The sequence below is a fragment of the Portunus trituberculatus genome, chromosome 44 (genome assembly GCF_017591435.1).
Source record: "Portunus trituberculatus isolate SZX2019 chromosome 44, ASM1759143v1, whole genome shotgun sequence".
Classification (NCBI taxonomy): Eukaryota; Metazoa; Arthropoda; class Malacostraca; order Decapoda; family Portunidae; genus Portunus; species Portunus trituberculatus.
Genome location: NC_059298.1, coordinates 5,905,554 through 5,925,553, shown reverse-complemented (window position 1 = coordinate 5,925,553; position 20,000 = coordinate 5,905,554). Strand labels below are relative to the sequence as shown.

Sequence of the window (20,000 nt, the reverse complement as noted above, 5' to 3'; positions counted from 1 at the left end):
CAACGAGGGCATGGAAAACATCATTGCGAAGAATTTTAATCCATGACATGAAGTACTAGTAAGAGGGGGAGGAGAGGAAGGAACAAGCCCAGAATCATCCAAGATAGCGTTTTTTATTAAAAAAGCTTAGAGAGACTAGTTCAACTTTAAAATCATGTTATGCCAGTGCTGCCATCAGAAAGAGGTACTAAAGGAGGGAAAGATGAAGAAGTGAAGTTGATGGAGAAGTTGCATCTCTTGCTACATTTTACTGCTATTTTCATGCTAAATGCTCTTCTGATTTCTTATTTAGTTAAAACAACATATATGAAGATAGGTTTCCTGAGTGGTCTCCGCCAGTATATTTTCACCCGTCAAATGTTAACTCTGTACATGGGCCTTATCCATCCATATATAGAGTACTCTTCACATGTTAAAGGGGCTCCACTCATACTGCTCTTCTAGATAGAGTGGAATCAAAAAATTTTCGTCTTATCAACTCTTCTCCTCTGACTGACTGTCTTCGGCCTCTTTCCCATCGCCGGAATGTTGCATTTCTTGCTATCTTCTACCGTTATTTTCATACTAACTGCTCTTCTGATTTTGCAAACTGCATGCCTCCCCTCTCCTACGGCCTCGCTGCACAAAGCTTTCAACTTCCTTTCATATCTTTTCTGTCCAACTCTCTCATGCAAAAATTAACTAGTACTCTCAATCATTCATATCTTTCTCTGGTAGCTCTGGAACTCCTTGGCTGCTTCTGTGTTCCCAAACTCCTATGACTTGACTTGATTTAAGAGAGAAATTTCAAGGCATTTATCCTTTTCGTTTTTGCTAACTCTTTCGGACCTGCAAAGAGACTGGCAACTAAGTGGGCCTTTTTTTTTTTTTTAATATGTGTTGCCTTTGGCCAGCTTTTCCCCTTATATATATATATCAAAAAAAGTTTTTTTTCGCAGAACACTTTTCAATAGTAAGTATATTTCATCCTAAATAGTTAACTTTATTCATGTTATTTTTTTTTCTCCCTCTTCCTTTCAAGTTCTTGCTTCTACTGTTCCATTCGCCACTCTTCATTCCGTCTCTTCATTGTTCCTGGGGCGGCGAATTTCCTCCCCATCTACTTTTCTCTTATATTTCTGACAGAGACAAGTACCTTCCCCTCTCGTCCTCTCTTTTTCTCGGCTCCCATTCACGTCATTCTCATATCAATGAGTTCTGGCATTTCATAGCACCTCACTTTCACAAAATCTTTTCTCGCTTTTCTCTTCCTTTTCCTGCCAGGTTTTTGCGATGTACAGATGCTGGTAGTCACATGCAATGACGCACACTATCTACGCCGCACGCACTGACCATTAGCGCCACAGTGTTGTGTAGTTTAAAGAATGTAATGAATAATCAGGCTCCATTTCCTGGAAAGTTGCGTACTAAAATCACACGTAATAAGTGAAGCGTATTCATTGTAATAATAAATGTGTATGCAGTGTGATTACTATTATTATCATGATAATGAAAATGATGATGGTGATGGTAATGATGATAGTAATGATAAAACACAAGAAAAACAACACCAGCATCAGCATCAAAAGTAATGATGATAATGATAATAATCATAGTAATAATGAAGGCAACTGCACTGTAATATAAAATCACCAAGTACTCAAGCTGGTGAAGTGACAAAATTCTATCCTGCATGTTACATTCATGCTAACGGGTGGCGGGATGTTTGCTGATAAATGAAATGTTTATGAGAAGTCATCATATATGTGTAAAAATCCCGAACTGCAGGAAAATCCTCTCTATCCAGCATTCACTTGCAGGCGACGGCGTGGGAAGAACAGAGGCGTTGAGTGTGTCGTCTACTTACGTCAGTGGTGCCGAGCGTGGGTTGTGAAACTACAGTGAAACAGCGTTCTGAGTGAAAATAGTTCATTCATTACATACGCCTCGGTATGCAAGCAGTGCGTAATTGTGACCTTAGGCAATCTCATGGAGTGGTATAAATGAATGAAGATTAAAAGCATTAAGGTTGAGAGTTGCAAAAAAACAAGTTGTGGTGATTTACCAGTAATGTAATTATATTAATGGCTCCCAACTGTTTCAAGAATATTTTCTATAATATCACTTTAATGCAAAGGCCATGGCACAGTTAGAGTAATTAATTAAGAGGATGAAGAATCATTTATCAAAGGTCTTACTTAACACCCAGTGCGCAACACTGCATTTCCTTCCCCAATTTTTCAAATCTTCAACCATACAGGTAAACATGTCCATGCCCTGGAAACTGGACAAATTACATCTAAAACAGTCATCGTTTTCCTTTTCGCATGAATATCTTTTCTTCCTGTCATCATTAGCAACAATACAACAACGCAATAACCACGAGTAAGACAAGTCACACGTCCATTTCTCCGACACACCTCCCTGCCTGCCTTCGCTTCACATCTCTCAAGAGGGTGCCAATAAGACTCATGCGGAGACGACTGGAAACTCCCGGAGAAACTCACTTGTACAGCAAACTATATTACAAGAGTTAACCAGTACTCTCAACCATTCATGCCTTTCTCTGGTAAACTCTCGAACTCCCTGCCTATTCCTGTATTAACATCTGCCTTGACGTGTTCAATACATATATCTCCTTTTGGCTACCTTTTTTGACCCTGTTCGGGGACCAACATCTCATTAGACCTTTTTTTTCTAATAGCATTTTTTGTTCACCAATGTTGGTTTCCCTTCTTATATAAAATATAAATAAAAACTTGTTTCACTTTCTCCTCAGCTCGCACTTCAAGACGAGCCAGAAACGCCGATTTATTGTAACGTGGCTCAATGCACAAGGTGATACATTGATTCTACGTATTATTATCATTATTTTCATTGTTATCGTTATCATTTTCATCATTTTCATTACCATTAGTAGTAGTAGTAGTAGTAGTAGTAGTAGTATCATTATTGTTCTTGTTATCATTATTATGTATCATTATTGTTGAAATTATCATCGGTACTACTATAATGATTATTATTGCTGTTATCATTACCACTACTATAATTGTAAAATTGATTTCCGAGATTTCCGAGAGGAGCGATTAAAAAAAAAAGGTGATCAGAGAAGACAAGAGAAGTGTGTGTGTGTGTGTGTGTGTGTGTGTGTGTGTGTGTGTGTGTGTGTGTGTGTGTGTGTGTGTGTGTGTGTGTGTGTGTGTGTGTGTGTGTATAATTCACCACGGTCGTCTGCTGGTCACCCAGCCAGCCTTCCCCATTAAGGAGCGAGCTCAGAGCTCATAGACCGATCATAGGGTAGGACTGAGACCTATGTGTGTGTGTGCGTGTGTATGTGTGCAATGTGTTAACAGCCCATTTATTATCTTTTTTTTGTCTTAGTTCACTCTGGATCAACTAAATAAACGAGAACGTGGTAAGAAAGAGGTAACGGATAGTGAGCGATTAAGTATTTTTGCCATGACAAACATTTTACGTAATTAACAAGCTGAGAAAAATAAGGAGAAAACGTACGACTTAAGAAACTGGAAAAATTAAATATTGCAGTTTCCCCTTCATCTTTTAAACTGTATACGTATACCTTACATACATCAAAAGTAAAAAAGAATACAATTATCATAACGATGACGGTGGTGGTGGTGGTGGTGGTGGTGGTGGTGGTGGTGGTGGTATTGGTGATGGTGATGATGATGATGATGATGATGATGATGATGATGATGATTAGGAGGAGGAGGAGGAGGAGGAGGGAGATGATAATGATGATAATGAAGAGAAGAACAAGAACAAAAACAAGAACAAGAACAAGAAAAAGAAAAAAGAACAAAAAACAACAAAAGAAGAAGAAGAAGAAAGAAAAAAGAAAGAAAGAAAGAAAGAAGAAGAAGAAGAAGAAGAAGAAGAAGAAGAAGAAGAAGAAGAAGAAGACCCATCAATTCACATTAATCTTCTGAATAAAGTGTTGGACATTCTTTATGAAGGGACGGATAATGAATTTCCTTACCACGGCTTTTCTCTTCTTGTCTGCGAGCACGGCAATATTGGTTTCTCTCCCTTACTTCTCTTGAAACGTAACGAAAGGTGCAGTGAGAGCAGTTTTCTTGTCAACATAGTCATTACCACCAACATGGCAATCTCGCCCAAGATAAGAGTTGGAAGTTCAATACAAGCGTTACTGATTTCACTTCTCTCCAGTAAATCTTGTGCTCTCCTGGAGTTTCACTGACTCACGTCGGATGAGTGAATGCTCGCCCAAGGAAAACATCCTAGTGAGTTACGGTTCCTGAACACGTTTTGGTGGGAAGAGAAATAACATGCCTGACACACATTCGTTCCACGGAAAGAGGACTTTGAAAACATATCTTAATTTCCGCAGTTATAAAGGAAAAGGGCAAATGCTGTTACGTCTATTCCACTGAAATAAAGAAAGCTCACTCTTGAAGTCACAAACGTCTTGACGGAGAGGACCTATCAGCAAGTAAGTAAAAACTTATTTCCTTCCCTGTGTTCATTATAACATGTCTCGTTGCAATTTTTTTGCACACAGGATGAGAGGAGTAATAACATAATGCGGGAATTACATGACGCTGCCAAAGCTGACCCAGAGACTCCAAGCTTCCCGAAGTTGAGTGCCACTGCCTCGCAAGCGCACAAGGAACACACAGGAGGCACTAATACCAACTGTGACCCATGAATAAGAGTGTCATTGTCTAAAACTTCCAGGCTCCTTAACAAACTCCTCATCGGCACTTCATCACACAAAACAAGTTTATTTATGAAACTAAGACAACAATGCTTCTTGATTGCTGTCTTCATTATTAGCAAAACATCCCCATTTGCAGATATAAAATGCACCTTAAACTGCATCATAAAATAGACTTTAAAAATTATCCATCTGCACTGAGGTTTCAATAGGTTTTCATCTAAATCTCATCAAAATTAATTGAGGAAAGTTAAACAACAAAATTCTACGACGCTAAAACAACAAACACACTTGACTTACCGGCACAATAATGGCGTAGGTCTGTCCCTGGGTATTATTGCTGCCATCTGACTGGGCTACCACCTCGTTCTCTGAGAAGCAAGTAGCGTTAACTTCACCCATGACAACCTCTGCACAGCCTCCAGGCACTGCATCATCCCAGGGGTTCTCAGACACTCCGGGAATCATGACAGGAATAGACGCCGTGGTCATGTTCCACAGAGCCATGACGGGGACGACGTGGATGAGGCGAAGGCTGCAATGTTCGCTATCACTTCGTTTTCGTTACCTGTTATGGGGATCTCCTCTTCACTCACTCTTACCACTACACCGTCACGTCGCTCCTTTAAGTGCAACAAATATGTCTCTACCTCTGTTTCAGGTTTACGGCCTTCCTAAACTCCGCCTGCCTGTCGCTTCTTGTCTCCGTGTCGGTCTCCAGCTGTCCGTTCTGCAGGAAAAGAGTTAGAAGTGGGTTAAGAAATGCTTAAGAAAAAAAAACAGAAAGGTGACAAAGAACAAGAAAAGGAGTAAAGACAATATAATTTAGAAAGGAAAGGGGTGGTGGTAGTGATTAAAGATGAGAAGGAGGAATAACAACAATAACAATAACAACAAATTATGATAATAATGATGACAGTGATGACGACGACGACTACGACCTCTGTACCGTACATTATGAAACGGCTTGAGATGCAGATTTCCGGTCCCTGAATATCTCATCCTTATTATGATCATCCGCCTTGACAAACCTTGTATGATAGTCGCAGTGGAGATCACTTATACAGCACTCCAGGATGGCTTTAGGCAATTTAATAGAATTGAAACACCATGAGAGTCCTAATGATTTCGGTTGCCTTACACTTTCTTATGTAACAATCACGATTTTAGGAGACAATATCGAATAAGTACAGCAATATAAGTATCCGATCACTCATGCACTCACAGATTCATTCCTTGTCTGTGTCCATCAAAAGTAAGCCTTTATACTATCCATTTCCAGGTTTTGTTCTCTGATTCGACCCGTAGCTGGCAGTGTGACTATGTCCACAAATTCATCAACTACTCTCCCATCATAAATACATGCTAAGTAATTTTCTGCCAACGAACAGTTCACTCCGAAAAATGTAATTCAAATTCAGAATAGCAATAACGCTGGATGAGCACTAAGAAATTATTGCTCCAAGGTTAGAGCTCTGACGTCGGTATGTTACTAAATCAAGTATATCTGCTTTCCCTTGTTTATCTACTTTTCGCCAACAAAATTTACTTCACTATATATATATATATATATATATATATATATATATATATATATATATATATATATATATATATATATATATATATATATATATATATATACGTATATATACAAAATTGGCTATGTGCACAACGACTTAACTTACTATCGGGCCCGTGTTCTTGAATAGTCCCAATTTTCTACCGTCTGGCAAAAACTAAGATGCGCATGTCTCACACACTCATTTTTTATATCTTTAATTCTAGCGTTCGACAAGCTCAATTTACTGGGCTCGTTCTCTCGCTCTACTGTCACAAAAACAGCTCACAGAAAGTGTTATAGCTATTCACTTTCTGGCAGCATTTCCTACTGTGCTCAAAAAGTGAACTTACATGCTCTCTATCTGCCTGACCAAACTTTTCCGCCTATGTGGCAACTTCAACCTTTCCTTCTTGATGAATATATGTTCGCATTTAACCTGACTTAGAGTTAGAGGCACGCTGCAACACCTTAATATACTCTATTACAACTCTGGTCTTAAACCTCTGTAAAGTCTCTTCTCAATAGGATGATCCTCAAGTATATTTCAAGACATAACTTCTTTCTGAACTACAATATTATTTCCGAAAAGACTTCCATAAAACGCTGTCACATGACGATTTCTCTTAGCAAAAATACAATGACCGTCTATAAAGACAGCTATAAAGCACTTGAAAACAATATGAGAGAGAGAGAGAGAGAGAAAGAGAGAGAATGAATGAATGTGTGTGTGTGTGTGTGTGTGTGTGTGTTTCACTGTTTGATCTGCTGCAGTCTCTGACAAGACAGCCAGACGTTACCCTACGGAACGAGCTCAGAGCTCATTATTTCCGATCTTCGGATAGGCCTGAGACCAGGCACACACCACACACCGGGACAACAAGGTCGCAACTCCTCGATTTACATCCCGTACCTACTCACTGCTAGGTGAACAGGGGCTACACGTGAAAGGAGACACATCCAAATATCTCCACCCGGCCGGGGAATCGAACCCCGGTCCTCTGGCTTGTGAAGCCAGCGCCCTAACCACTGAGCTACCGGGTGTGTGTGTGGGTGTGTTACTCATTTTCTAAGTACTTTATGAGTGTCTTTCTGGAAGGTCACTTTCCTCTTAAATGTATTAACACAGGAGCTCCATGGCGGATGCTCCACTCATTACCATTCACCATTTCAGCTTCACACTCGAATTCAATTCCCTTTCCTGACTGGTGGTGTTACCTCCATTTCAAAACTATTTCTCAGGGAGTATCTCATCTTACTTTACGAAGATGCAAATTTCTGATTTTTCAAGAATTTTCTAATGCAATACGACGAAACTTGTGGTTATCTTCTTAAAAGTCATTACTTAATCTCTGAACAAGACTTCTTTCTCAAATGTCTTGTGTCTTTGAGCAGCTTTCATGTGATTCACTCCACCATGTATATCATTCATATGCTATTCTCCACTGAAATTATCTTATATTAAATTAGAATTCATAAAGAGAGTGAATTTAGAAATTAGCGTCTCATGCAATCTCAGGCATAGTTTCTCCTTGTACAATTCAATCTATAAAAGGTCAGTCTTGGTAATGGCTAAACAGCACAATGGAATGAAGATCCCACTCATTCTAAGCAGGACTTGTAGCTTCATTAAATTCATCAGTTTATCCTCAGCTTGAGACAATGATGCAATGATGTATCTCTTCCTTTCTTAAGCAAAAGTTTTCATGTTCCAGATATTGTCAAGCGCATGATTCTAACACCAACTAATATCCCCGCACCAAGATTTCCTACTTACTCATCCTTATTCCGTGCAACAAAATAATGCGGACGTTAACAAGTACTCTTTCACTTCCCTTAATGCTCTGAACTTGACTACTCTGCCTTTCCTGATTTCTTTACAGCCATTCTCAATCTTATTCATTGAAAATGTATTGAAGAAACATCAACCTTTGGTCCATATATGCTAAGTCAATAGGAAGCTTTAAAAACAAGATTATACAAATATATGGATAGGGGTGATAGGTGGAAATAAGTAGGTATATACAGGGACTGCCACGTGTAGATCTGGAGGTTTCTTGCAGCTTCCTTCATTCTATTATGTTCTAATGTTCATACATCCTTTTAGAAATTCAGGTTTTTTTTTTTTCACAAAGTGGCAATTAACTATAACCTTTCATCTTCCTAAGTTTTGGGCTAGCCTTTGCAGAGAGAGAGAGAGAGAGAGAGAGAGAGAGAGAGAGAGAGAGAGAGAGAGAGACAACTACACCGCGGTATTTTCATCATCCTCTCATCAAAGCCCAGGCATACTTTACGCAGGATTACTTTTCGATTATCTGCGAGGTGCACTCTTATCATCACGCACCTTGTACCCACACACCACCAACGGGACAAAGTGCAGCCAATCACTTATCATCCATCCAACGTCAATCAATATTTTCTGCTCTTTTTTTTTTCTCTCATCACTGACTTGAGGGGAAAGCCACTCATGAACGGAAAAAGTAAACGGCATAGCTGTCTGAATCTGCTGTAGAATTTAAGAAACAACATAGCCATTTCATAGGGTAATGGAAATTTTCTCTCTCTCTCTCTCTCTCTCTCTCTCTCTCTCACACACAAATAAAAATGGTTATGGAGGACCTACTGGTAACGGATCGCAACGGAAGGGAACAGAAGGAAGGGGGAAAATGTAGCAAACTGGCTAAGCGGTGTAAAGAAAACACTCACAAAAGAAAAAATTGGTGGAATAGTTTGGTGCAGAAGAAGGGAGAACGGGAACCAACCACGAATTTAAATCTAGTAAAGAGAGAGAGGATAGCTAAAGCCAATATGGATGGAGACAGGACAACAATATGAATTCACTTCAAAGCATATTGGACACATTCAATCTGATAACTATGTCGGTAACGAGGTTAAAAGGCATGCACGCAGACTCACACACACACACACACACACACACATACACACACACACACACACATTTACTTCAAAGCATGTTCACCACATTCAGTCAGATATATACGTAGGTAACGAGGTCAACAGGCACGCACGCACACACACACACACACACACACACACACACACTCACATTTTGCTACATACTAATAATTAACACATTTTTCTATATACTTGGCATTTCACTTTCGGACTTCAAAGCAACCACAAACTGAGCATATGCAATTATTATGTAAAAAACAAAAGTCTGGAACGTGGAATTGATAAGTGTATATAGTTTGTCGTATGAAATATGATATAATACTCTCATTTATTAACGAGATTTATCAACAGCAATAAATACGTAAAAATAGTCACACACACACACACACACACACACACACACACACACACACACACACACACACACACACACACACACACATCAATAATAATCACAGCTGTTGTCCCAAACCATCGCCACAATTTTCTTCATTTTCCTTCCACCATTATATTCTGGAATTTCGAGGTCAAGAATAAGACAAGTAAAACAAAAAACAGTCTTAGGTAAAACCCGTCCGAAAAAAAAATGCATCCTTTAATTTGCTTTATATATATATATATATATATATATATATATATATATATATATATATATATATATATATATATATATATATATATAATATTTCTCTGTTACTGTTTTACCAGTAATTGCTTTTAAAAATAACAACAAAAAATTCCTTGGTGCAGTAAATTGAGATAAACCCGCTGCACCATTAACCGCTCGTATATATGATCATAATAAACACCAGGGTAATAATAGCAGGGAGAAACACACTGCAGGTAAGGGTAACGCATTCAACCACGCAGCAGATGTGGTTATGATTTTTCTTTATGGTTTCGTTGTCTTAAAGTATGTACAGTGCAAGGCGACGATGAAAAAGCCTGAATGCAGAGGGAACTGTTGATTTTGAGTTTTGGCTATGTTAAATATCCCGTACAAACAAACTTTTCACAAAATTTCCTTACGAGCCATTTATCATATAAAATACCGTTTACGCTGTATACTATATTAGGTCTTTTGGGTAATGTTGCGTGTTATGTGACTGTATGTGATTTTTTTTTTTTTTATCTATACCATGTGGGCTTTTCACGGGAATTTATGGGCTAAAGGGAATACTTTTTTGTGTTACCTCCTATCTCAAAGCCCACCCGCTAGGAAACCGTTGCCCCGAGTGTGGAAGCCCAACCTACACTCGGACCGTGTACAGGATTCGAACCCGTGCGTTTGGAGACCCCTCGGACCCCAAAGCACTTTGTTATGTTATGCTGTTATGTATCATTTTGTTAGTTATGTTAAGGTATCGTACGAAAAATTATACTACCATATCCTGTGTATCATGCTATGTCAGGTTAAGTATATTCTTATATGCCTGTAGAATTAGCATTGTTCAAATTCTCATGAAGGAGTTTACGTGAACATAATTTTCATTGATATAATATACAAGAAAGTGCAACAAAATATGGAAAACAACACAATCGCTAATGAAGGAAGAGACAACAATAGCCAACGATCCTGGAATTCTCAACTAATAGCCCGAGACAGACGTATAAGTGAAGACGCAGGGATACGGAGCGAAACAATTACAGTTTTCATCAATCTAACGCAGTGTTTCGCGGGTCTCGCTGAAAGCATCTCGGATTCATTCTCCAACACTTTGCCACACTCTGGGAAGATTATCTTTTGCGGTTGCTTTAATTCTCTCTCATGCCGTCATGTTTTGGGATTTTTCCTCCATGAAACTCTAAACTTTCTGGCTTTGTCTGCTAAGTTTATCTCAAGACGAATTGCAAACCAGACAATATCATGCAAAGGTATATTTCTACTGCGTGTAGGAGGGAGATGGGTACTACTACATTACTAGTGAAGATCTGCTATTCTGTCTAAGAAAGTATCAAGCTAATACTCAACTAATTATCGATATTTCAAAACATGAGTATAGCATCACTGGAGTCAGGTGAGGTACCGATAATGTGGAGAGAAGCTAATGTGGTTCCCATATTTAAGAAGGGAGATAAAACCCTAATGTCTAATCACAGACCTGTCAGCTTAACTTCATTTGTGGCTAAATTAATGGAATCAATACTAACGAAAAACATTAGGGAACACCTAGACAAACACGGCTTGATAAATCAGACACAACATGGATTTACGAAGGGAAAGTCGTCGCTTGTTGAATTTTTATATTAAGGTTTATGAGGCGGCAGATAAGGGTGATAATTATGACATTTTATACTTAGATTTCAGTAAAGCCTTTGACAAGGTACCTCACCAGAGGCTCTTAAAAAAAGGTTAGAGCACACGGTATAGAGGGTAGAATATTAGGCTGGATTAAAGCGTGGTTAGACGGCAGGCGACAGAGGGTAGTAATTAATGGATCTAATTCCGAGTGGGGAGAAGTAGTTAGTGGGGTGCCACAGGGCTCAGTTTTAGGGCCATTATTATTTCTAATATATATTAATGACTTGGATAGTGGAATTAATAGTGATATCAGTAAATTTGCAGACGACACAAAGATAGGTAGATTAATTAGGTCCGATTCGGATGCCAAGGCTTTGCAGGCTGACTTGGATAGGATGAAAGAATGGACAGATAGATGGCAAATGCAGTTCAATATTAACAAGTGCAGGGTACTGAGCGTAGGTAGAGATAATCCAAGCAATAGGTACACGATAGATAACGTGGCACTAGGAAGTTCCAAGTATGAGAAAGATTTAGGAGTCATAGTTAGCTCCGATCTCGGTACAAGGAAGCAATGTATTGAGGCCAGAAATAAGGCGAATAGAGTATTAGGATTCATTTTTAGAAGTGTTAAAAGCAGGAGTCCTGAAGTAATACTAAAATTATACTTGGCGCTGGTCAGGCCACATCTTGACTATGCGGTACAATTCTGGTCCCCACATTACAGGAAGGACATAACTCTGTTGGAGTCAGTGCAAAGGAGGATGACTAAAAGATACAGGGAATGAGGATATTCCTATGAAGAGAGACTGAAAAACTCAATCTGCATTCCTTATAGAGACGTAGGTTAAGAGGAGACCTGATAGAAGTATTTAAGTGGTATAAGTGTTTTAACAAAGGGGACATGAACGAAGTTCTTAGGATCAGTAGCGGGACAGAACCAGAAATAATGGGTTTAAACTTGAAAAATTCAGGTTTGGGAAAGAAATGGGAAGAAACTGGTTTTCAAACAGAGTGGTTGATGAGTGGAACGGTCTCAGTGGCCATGTAGTCAGGGCTGAGTCAATAGGAGCTTTAAAAGAAGATTAGAAAAGTTCATGGATGGGGGTGATAGATGGAATTACGTAGCTTTAATCACACAAGGACTGCTACGTGTAAGCCTGGCAGCCTCTTGCACATTTCCTTTTTTCTTATGTTCTTATGTTCTTATCACACATCATAACATTGGAAACCCCTGCGCAAAATACCTTCGAAACCCCAGATCTGGCACATCTGCCAAGTTAACCCTATGTTTGTTTTAGAATAACGAGTGGCATTCAGGTTTTCAACGATGTCCAACTTCCCACCAGTCGTCTCTTCTCTCACAATCTATCACGATTCAAGCTGCCTGTTCTCTTCGTTGCCCACCGCCCTCTCACAATGCTCCTCTCCCCTTTCCTTTTACACCAAAGTTTGCTGTTTATATTTTTTTCCTTCCCATTTCTTATTCCTCTGTTTTCAAGTAACTCATACCTTGTGCATCATCGTCATTACCATCACCATCACTTCCTCTTCTTCTTCTTCTTCTTCTTCTTCTTCTTCTTCTTAATAACACACACACACAATAATAATAATAATAATAATAATAATAATAATAATATTATTATTATTATTATTATTATTATTATTATTATTATTATTATTCTCCTCCTCCTCCTCCTCCTCCTCCTCCTCCTCCTCCTCCTCCTCCTCCTCCTCCTCCTCCTCCTCCTCCTCCTCCTCCTCCTCCTCCTCCTCAGCTCTCCTCCTTCTATCCTCTCCTCTCCTCTCCTCCTCCTCCTCCTCCTCCTCCTCCTCCTCCTCCTCCTCCTCCTCCTCCTCCTCCTCCTCCTCCTCCTCCTCCTCCTCTTCCTCTTCCTCTTCCTCCTCCTCCTCCTCCTCCTCCTCCTCCTCCTCCTCCTCCTCCTCCTCCTCCTCCTCCTCCTCCTCCTCTGCCGTTTCTTTCTCTGTATCAAAATGCCAAAGAAAACAACAAACATATTAATCTATGGAACATTTCCTTAAATGATTAAAAAGTAACAGACATGTTCAAATTACATTCAGGTTCCTTATTGCAAATGACAACGAACTTGTACTTAAGGAAGAGAAAACGTTATAAGTACGGCTGCCAATAATTCGTAGCAATATCGCAGCTGAATATCAATTAAACAACAATAACAGTCGATCACGAAGCCACAGAAAGGCCAATTTCAATTAAATACTGTTTGGAATCAAATCTCCCACTGCTTCTACAGCTTTTCGATAAAACGATATAATAATCAAGACCTGGTAATCGAAAAGAAATTGTGGCTTTGAATTCATTGATGAAATTCTTCAGTTGACTTGCCCTGAATCACGATGTACATCAAGAAAAATCACCTTCTTGCATGCACAATGGAACGGCGGAGCAATGAGTATGACTTATGAGAATGATGCCTGCAATTGCTAATTCATAGCCTTGGGAAGTGTTGTGAGTTGATGTGAGGATACCACACAGAAGCACTAGTTCACTATTCGTGAAGCTGTATAACACTCCTTCCTCAAGTATGATACACGTCAATATTGACTGATGAACGAATCGTTTCCAAAATGTATGGGAAATATCTAAATAGTTATCGCCATGCAAAGGAGTGACTAATACGTATATTCGCCTTTCGTTAGAAGCTCAGTATTTTGTCATCCTGCAAGCGACTCTGCGTACTTCTGAAAGGCCACATTAATTTGGATACACACGACTATTTGAGCTACAGTCCAAATTCTGTACTATACTTGGGCAATGAAAATCAATGTGGACAGGGAACAAAGAGATACCTCCAGTCATCCTTTCTGCCAACACCTCAACCTTCTCGGCCTTGCACTCATCTGTCACGTAATCATCTGCGTCGTAGTAAAGGTAAAGCAGTTCAACAATCCGCTATGTTGTATTAATAGATAAACAAATGTGTATACAGATAATTTGCTTCCTTGTCCTTTGGAAATTACCAAGCATGTTTTTTTTCTTTTCCCCATATATAATTTCATGGAATCTTTAAATTATAGTGAAGGACGGAGAGATTATGCGCGAGGAAGCTTTTACCCTCAAGTTCTTATAATCAAGATGATGATGATCGCCAGAACAGAAAAGACTGGCCAAGTGATGACCGTCGTTATCGCTGAATGGCGTCGCGTTACCCATTACTTTTCCATTTACTATGTTCATATTTCTCCTCCTCCCCTCACAGATCCTTCCCTTCCTCCTGATCTCGTTCTCCTCTTCTTGTTCCCTTATTACAGTGATCTTTTCCAAAGATCTTTTTTTCTTCCTCCTCTTCTTCCCCCTTTTCGTTCTGCTCTTGCTACTATTACTACTACTAATACTGCTACTACTACTAGTACTACTACCATTACTACTACTATTACTTCTACTACTACTACTACCACCACACTTACTACTACTACTACTACTACTACTACTACTAACATTACTACGACTACTACTACTACTACTACTACTACTACTACTACTACTACTACTACTACTACTACTACAACAACTACTACTACTACTACTACTACTACTACTACTACTACTACTAATAATAATAATAATAATAATAACAATAATAATAGTACGACGATGACGAGTACCACTACTTTAGTTCCTACTTTAAGCCAGACTATTCTAACCTGTAAGGGGAAATGATCACTGGAAAAAATTATAAAAGGAAAAATTATGATGAGAAAATACGAGTGTTAATGAATAATAGAGATAAGTATTTCATATTCAATGTAAGATTTCCTAAGTTTGCTTGATCACCTCTCCCGCCTAACTGTCTCGGAACAAAAGAAGTGGAGAGGAGGACGCGAGGCAGGGGGCCACTTTTAAATAGAAAGACAAACACCCTCGAAATTTTGTACAGTAAAAGTTCCAACGACAGGAGCGACGAGACACTGGAAAAAGAAGTGAAAGAAAGCGAGGAGGAAGGAAGAGAAGAAGGGAAATGGAGAAAAACAGATTATGATATTAAGGAAGAGAGGACGTAAGGACTGAGGTATAATGAAGACAGGGAGACTATATTTCTCCTGCAAGATAAGCTTTACATATCTAATCCTTTAGCTCCTTTGATTTTTCCACCTCAATGGAATGTTGTGGAGCAATATCCGAGACACCAATGAAAAGAGGAGTGATGCAGTAATTAAAAAAAACCTCGATATCTGTAATTTTATGCTCTTTCAGTAAAACCATTTTGCGTTACTCAACGTCAAATAACAAGCATCAATACCTCACTATAGAAAATTAAATACAATACTAACCAAAGGATTATGAAAAAGACGAGTAATAGACTTGATAAAAAAAATAAACATTATGTGTCATGGCAAGACACACTTCAGTACAGCCAGCAAAAGGAATTGAGTCAGAGTCCAATGTTCCCCAAAAGCAAGAATTTTTCCTCATCACCCAAATCCCTCATGGCTCTAGATGACTTTCCTCCGTGCACTCCGGCTCTTTGCTGCCTCCCTCCTCTTTAATCCCGCTTATTTTCTTCATGTCCCCGAGCCAGGAAGAAAACATCCCAATATCACACCCTCATCATAAAGCACTCACTCCAGGTTCTAGCGGATGGCAAACAACTTATCAGTATTCATTTTACAGTGCAAACAATTCGCAGAGGCGAGTCGTGACGAAAAGAAAACACTCCATTAACGCTCCCTCATAAGAGACTAGTTTTATTGCCAAGTCCTCCACCACAATAATTTTGCGATTCAAGAAAAGTGTTATAGAAAAAGTCACGATAAAGAAATGATATATAACGACGCAGATAAGGAAAATAACAATAATGAATAAACACTCTAATGACACTATCTCATAAAACACTTATTTAAAAATTCAAGTTCTTTTCACAATAATTTCAAAGTATAAATCGTTTCTAGAGAGAGGAATATACCTGAAAAAATACGAGGAAAGCAATCTAAAACACTCCTTCATAAACAACTCGCCTCAAAATTCACTGGAAGCTAAACAAGTCCAAGTTCATAATTATACTTTGCTAATTATTCCGAGAGAACTATACTGGTAAGCTCCCCTAACTTACTCGCACAGAATTCCAAATCATCCTCAACTTTACGATATGGGATTTGTAGGTCGGAAGGAGCTTATTAAAGGAATATCCCACAACTCTCGACCTCGACAGACTGCGAATGAGTTGCACCAATCTACCTCGCACCACTACCTCAGCTTCATATTCTAGCTGCGTGCCCGAAGCTAGGAAACGAGTACATCTCTCCCTCCCCCCCTTCTCTCTCTCTCTCTCTCTCTCTCTCTCTCTCTCTCTCTCTCTCTCTCTCTCTCTCTCTCTCTCTTAGCAATTTTTCTCCGAGCCAGTTCTCTCCTTTCATATCCTGGTTATCCTCAAGAAGCCAAAGACTACATCTCTCTCTCTCTCTCTCTCTCTCTCTCTCTCTCTCTCTCTCTCTCTCTCTCTCTCTCTCTCTTTTTCCCCTAGTCTCCGGCTTCATCATCGTTCCAGACATTTCACAAACGCACGTGACGTCTGTAATTCAATAAAGACACCGGAGCAACCAAACCCATAGATGAGAAACTTAATTAACCCCGAGACGAGAAGGGCGGCATACACAAATGATGACACTAGAGCATCCTGTTGTTCGAAGCCCTTCCTCCTGCAGCTACAACCACTTCTACGCAACGCAAGGAAGAAACATACAAAAGATGAAACTCAAGTGATGTGTTTCTACGTACTCTGGTGGTGTTACTAATTTACTGCTGGAAAACGTGTCCGTATCTTTTAGGCAGACCAAACCAGTGGAAATTTAAAGATGCGTTGGGAGGAACATTCAAGAAGAAAAGAGCAGGGAGAGAAGGGATGAGTGAAAAGTTGGAGGAGGAGGAGGAGAAGAAGGAGGAGGAAGAGAAGGAGGAGGAGGAGCAGGGGGGGAGGAGCAGGAGGAGGAGGGGAGGAGGAGGAGGGGAGGAGGGGAGGGGAGGAGGAGGAGAAGGAGTAAGAGGAGGAGGAAGAAGAAGAAGAACAACAACAACAACAACAACAACAAAATAAAAATAATAAGAAAAGAAAAAGAAAAAGAAGAAGAAGAAGAAGAAGAAGAAGAAGAAGAAGAAGAAGAAGAAGAAGAAGAAGAAGATGATGATGATGATGAAGGAAAAAAGAAAAAGAAAAAGAAAGCAAAGAATAACACTGCCGCTGATATGACGACGACGATGAGGCTGATGATGATGACAATGATGATGAAAAAAGAAGAGGAGGAGGAGGAGGAGGAGGAGAAAGAGGGGACGATAGTAATGAAACCACATCTCAGGCTTACGTGAGCAAATCTTGAGAAATTATCAAGGGATGGAATGAAACGTTTGCCGTGAGTTGATAAAAATATTTTCTCTTCCGTTATGTTGAAACACAAATCTTGACTAACTAAAGACGATCTGTTATCAGCCATACAAACGCCAGCATTGCACTCTATTTTCTGAACTCGGACCTGATGGAATGGCATTGTCAGTGACACAAAGCAGAATATTAAGACACCTCAGCGGAAGAAGACGCAGATCAAAGGTCTTTTACGCACAAACTTCATTATGTAAATTATTCTAACGCTTGTTTCATTACGGAGACAGGCAGCATGTGCAGCCAACAGCTTACAGGCTTCACTAGGACCGGCACCTGTCAGTTCATTGCACCAAAATTTCTCCAGACACACCATTCATATCTTATGGATGTGGTGCTTCTTTCAGCAGTTCGTTCTCGCAATTCTTTATACGTGCCTTTCCATCTTTCTCAGCTAATCAGCATATAAACAAGAAACATGATGAAACGAACCACAAAGGAAGGTTGTGCGCGTTCCTTAAGTTATACGAGCTTCATGGTAAGAGCTGAGTGACGTCAACAGACCATTATGCATAAGGATGTTTCTTCCACTTTCCTGCTTGCCTTGCTTCTGAACTCAACGCAACCACTTATTGCATCATCATTGGTGAAATAAAAACCTGCTCCTCGACCGACATTACAAGTAAGTCTTAAGAATAAGTCTATATCTTAAAAAACAGACAGATTATTGTTCCCATATTGTAGTTTTGATGAGAGGGAGAAAAAGAATGAGAAGACAACAGCTCACCCAAGATTCGATCCACAAAGATGAGGGCACAGCAGGCCATCCTCATCAATCACAAGCCATGGCATACCTGTTTGTATTTGTTCTCCTTTCTGTTTGTTTTGCTCATCATTTGTCTCTGTCGACCCTCCCCTTTACTGTCTCGCTAGATAAACATACTCTCCCTACCTACCCTTCCACACAAATACACACAAACACACACACACACACACACACACACACACACACACACACACACACACACACACACACACACACACACACACACAGTAGTATGGTTTCTTCTCCCATCCTCTCCTTGCACTGGAGAACGTCTGGACAAAATACAAACGCCTGCAGTATACACTATCTAAATACTCGAGTCTGCTTCATAAAGAAAAAAACAACATTCCTGCAGCATCACTTCTCTAGATTTCTCCTCTCGAGTTTCATATAGTACGACACTACTCCCTTTCACGATGCTTTGTTGTAAGAGAACAACTTATGAATAAACTTGTGCAGATTATTTATCAGAGACTATGACTTATTTCCAAACCATATATTATATACATCATTACAGTTAGTGTTTGAAATACTTTGTACAAATCTATTTTACTAGTGCTACTAAAAATACTTTGATGTTTTAAATCTTTCTCATGTGATATTGAAGTTGCATTAAAAATAAGATATTATATTAAAGTGGTCTGAGATGGGAGTATATAGAATAATATCAATATTCATCAACTTTATATTCAGTTTTCATTCATAACTTTTTTTCTGTATATCCGTAATAAACATTGATGATTGCACAGGAAAAAATTCTACTCCAAATAATCAGCGAGAGGTTTCCAAGCCATTTTCAGTCATCTTGCCTGCATTTTTTGTGTGTCTGCTGCATCATCTCAAAATGGAGGCTGAGTTAACTCTATACATGTTTCTATTTCTCGTATAGTCGTACTTGTACCACACTCCGTGTCCACAATCCCATTGGTCTTGAAAAGGGTTATCATATCAAAACGCTGCAAGTTAATTGATATAAAAATCCTCCACATAACAAAATAAGGAAGATTCACTCTCCCTGTCTCTTTTCTCCCAAATCAAATCACCTCTACATTACAGGGAAGAGGAGAACCAGAAAGAAAATTTCAAAGGAGAAATTGACGTGATTGTGAAAAGGCACCGTAAAGAAAAAATAATTAATTAATTAAAAATTTGAACCAATATCCATGAATTTAGGGTAAGACCAAAAAAATACCTACCAGACTAAGGGTTCCCCACGCCACTTCCTTCGCCTGTGAAGATGTGCGAGCGACGGGACGGAAAAATTGCACCGAATGGAATATAAAAAAAATACAGCAATAAAAGACGTAAATGCCAGAGTGGGGGAGAAGGGAGCAGCAGGAGACCTGAATATGAAATAAGCTTGAGTGAAATGCAATATGAAACTTGAAATAACGGGATGTGAAAAAAGAGAGAGAGAGAGAGAGAGA

The 20,000-nt window shown here is 39.3% G+C and overlaps 1 protein-coding gene across 1 annotated transcript in view; it reads right to left on the bottom strand.

Moving 5' to 3' along the window:
- LOC123518618 (lysophosphatidic acid receptor 1-like) overlaps positions 1-20,000 on the bottom strand; it is a 157,241-nt gene that overhangs the window by 67,974 nt on the left and 69,267 nt on the right. The window contains exon 3 of the mRNA XM_045279518.1: positions 4,979-5,408. Coding sequence (XP_045135453.1) covers positions 4,979-5,185 — 207 coding nt within the window. The 5' untranslated portion in view covers positions 5,186-5,408. The remainder of the gene's footprint in view (positions 1-4,978; positions 5,409-20,000) is intronic.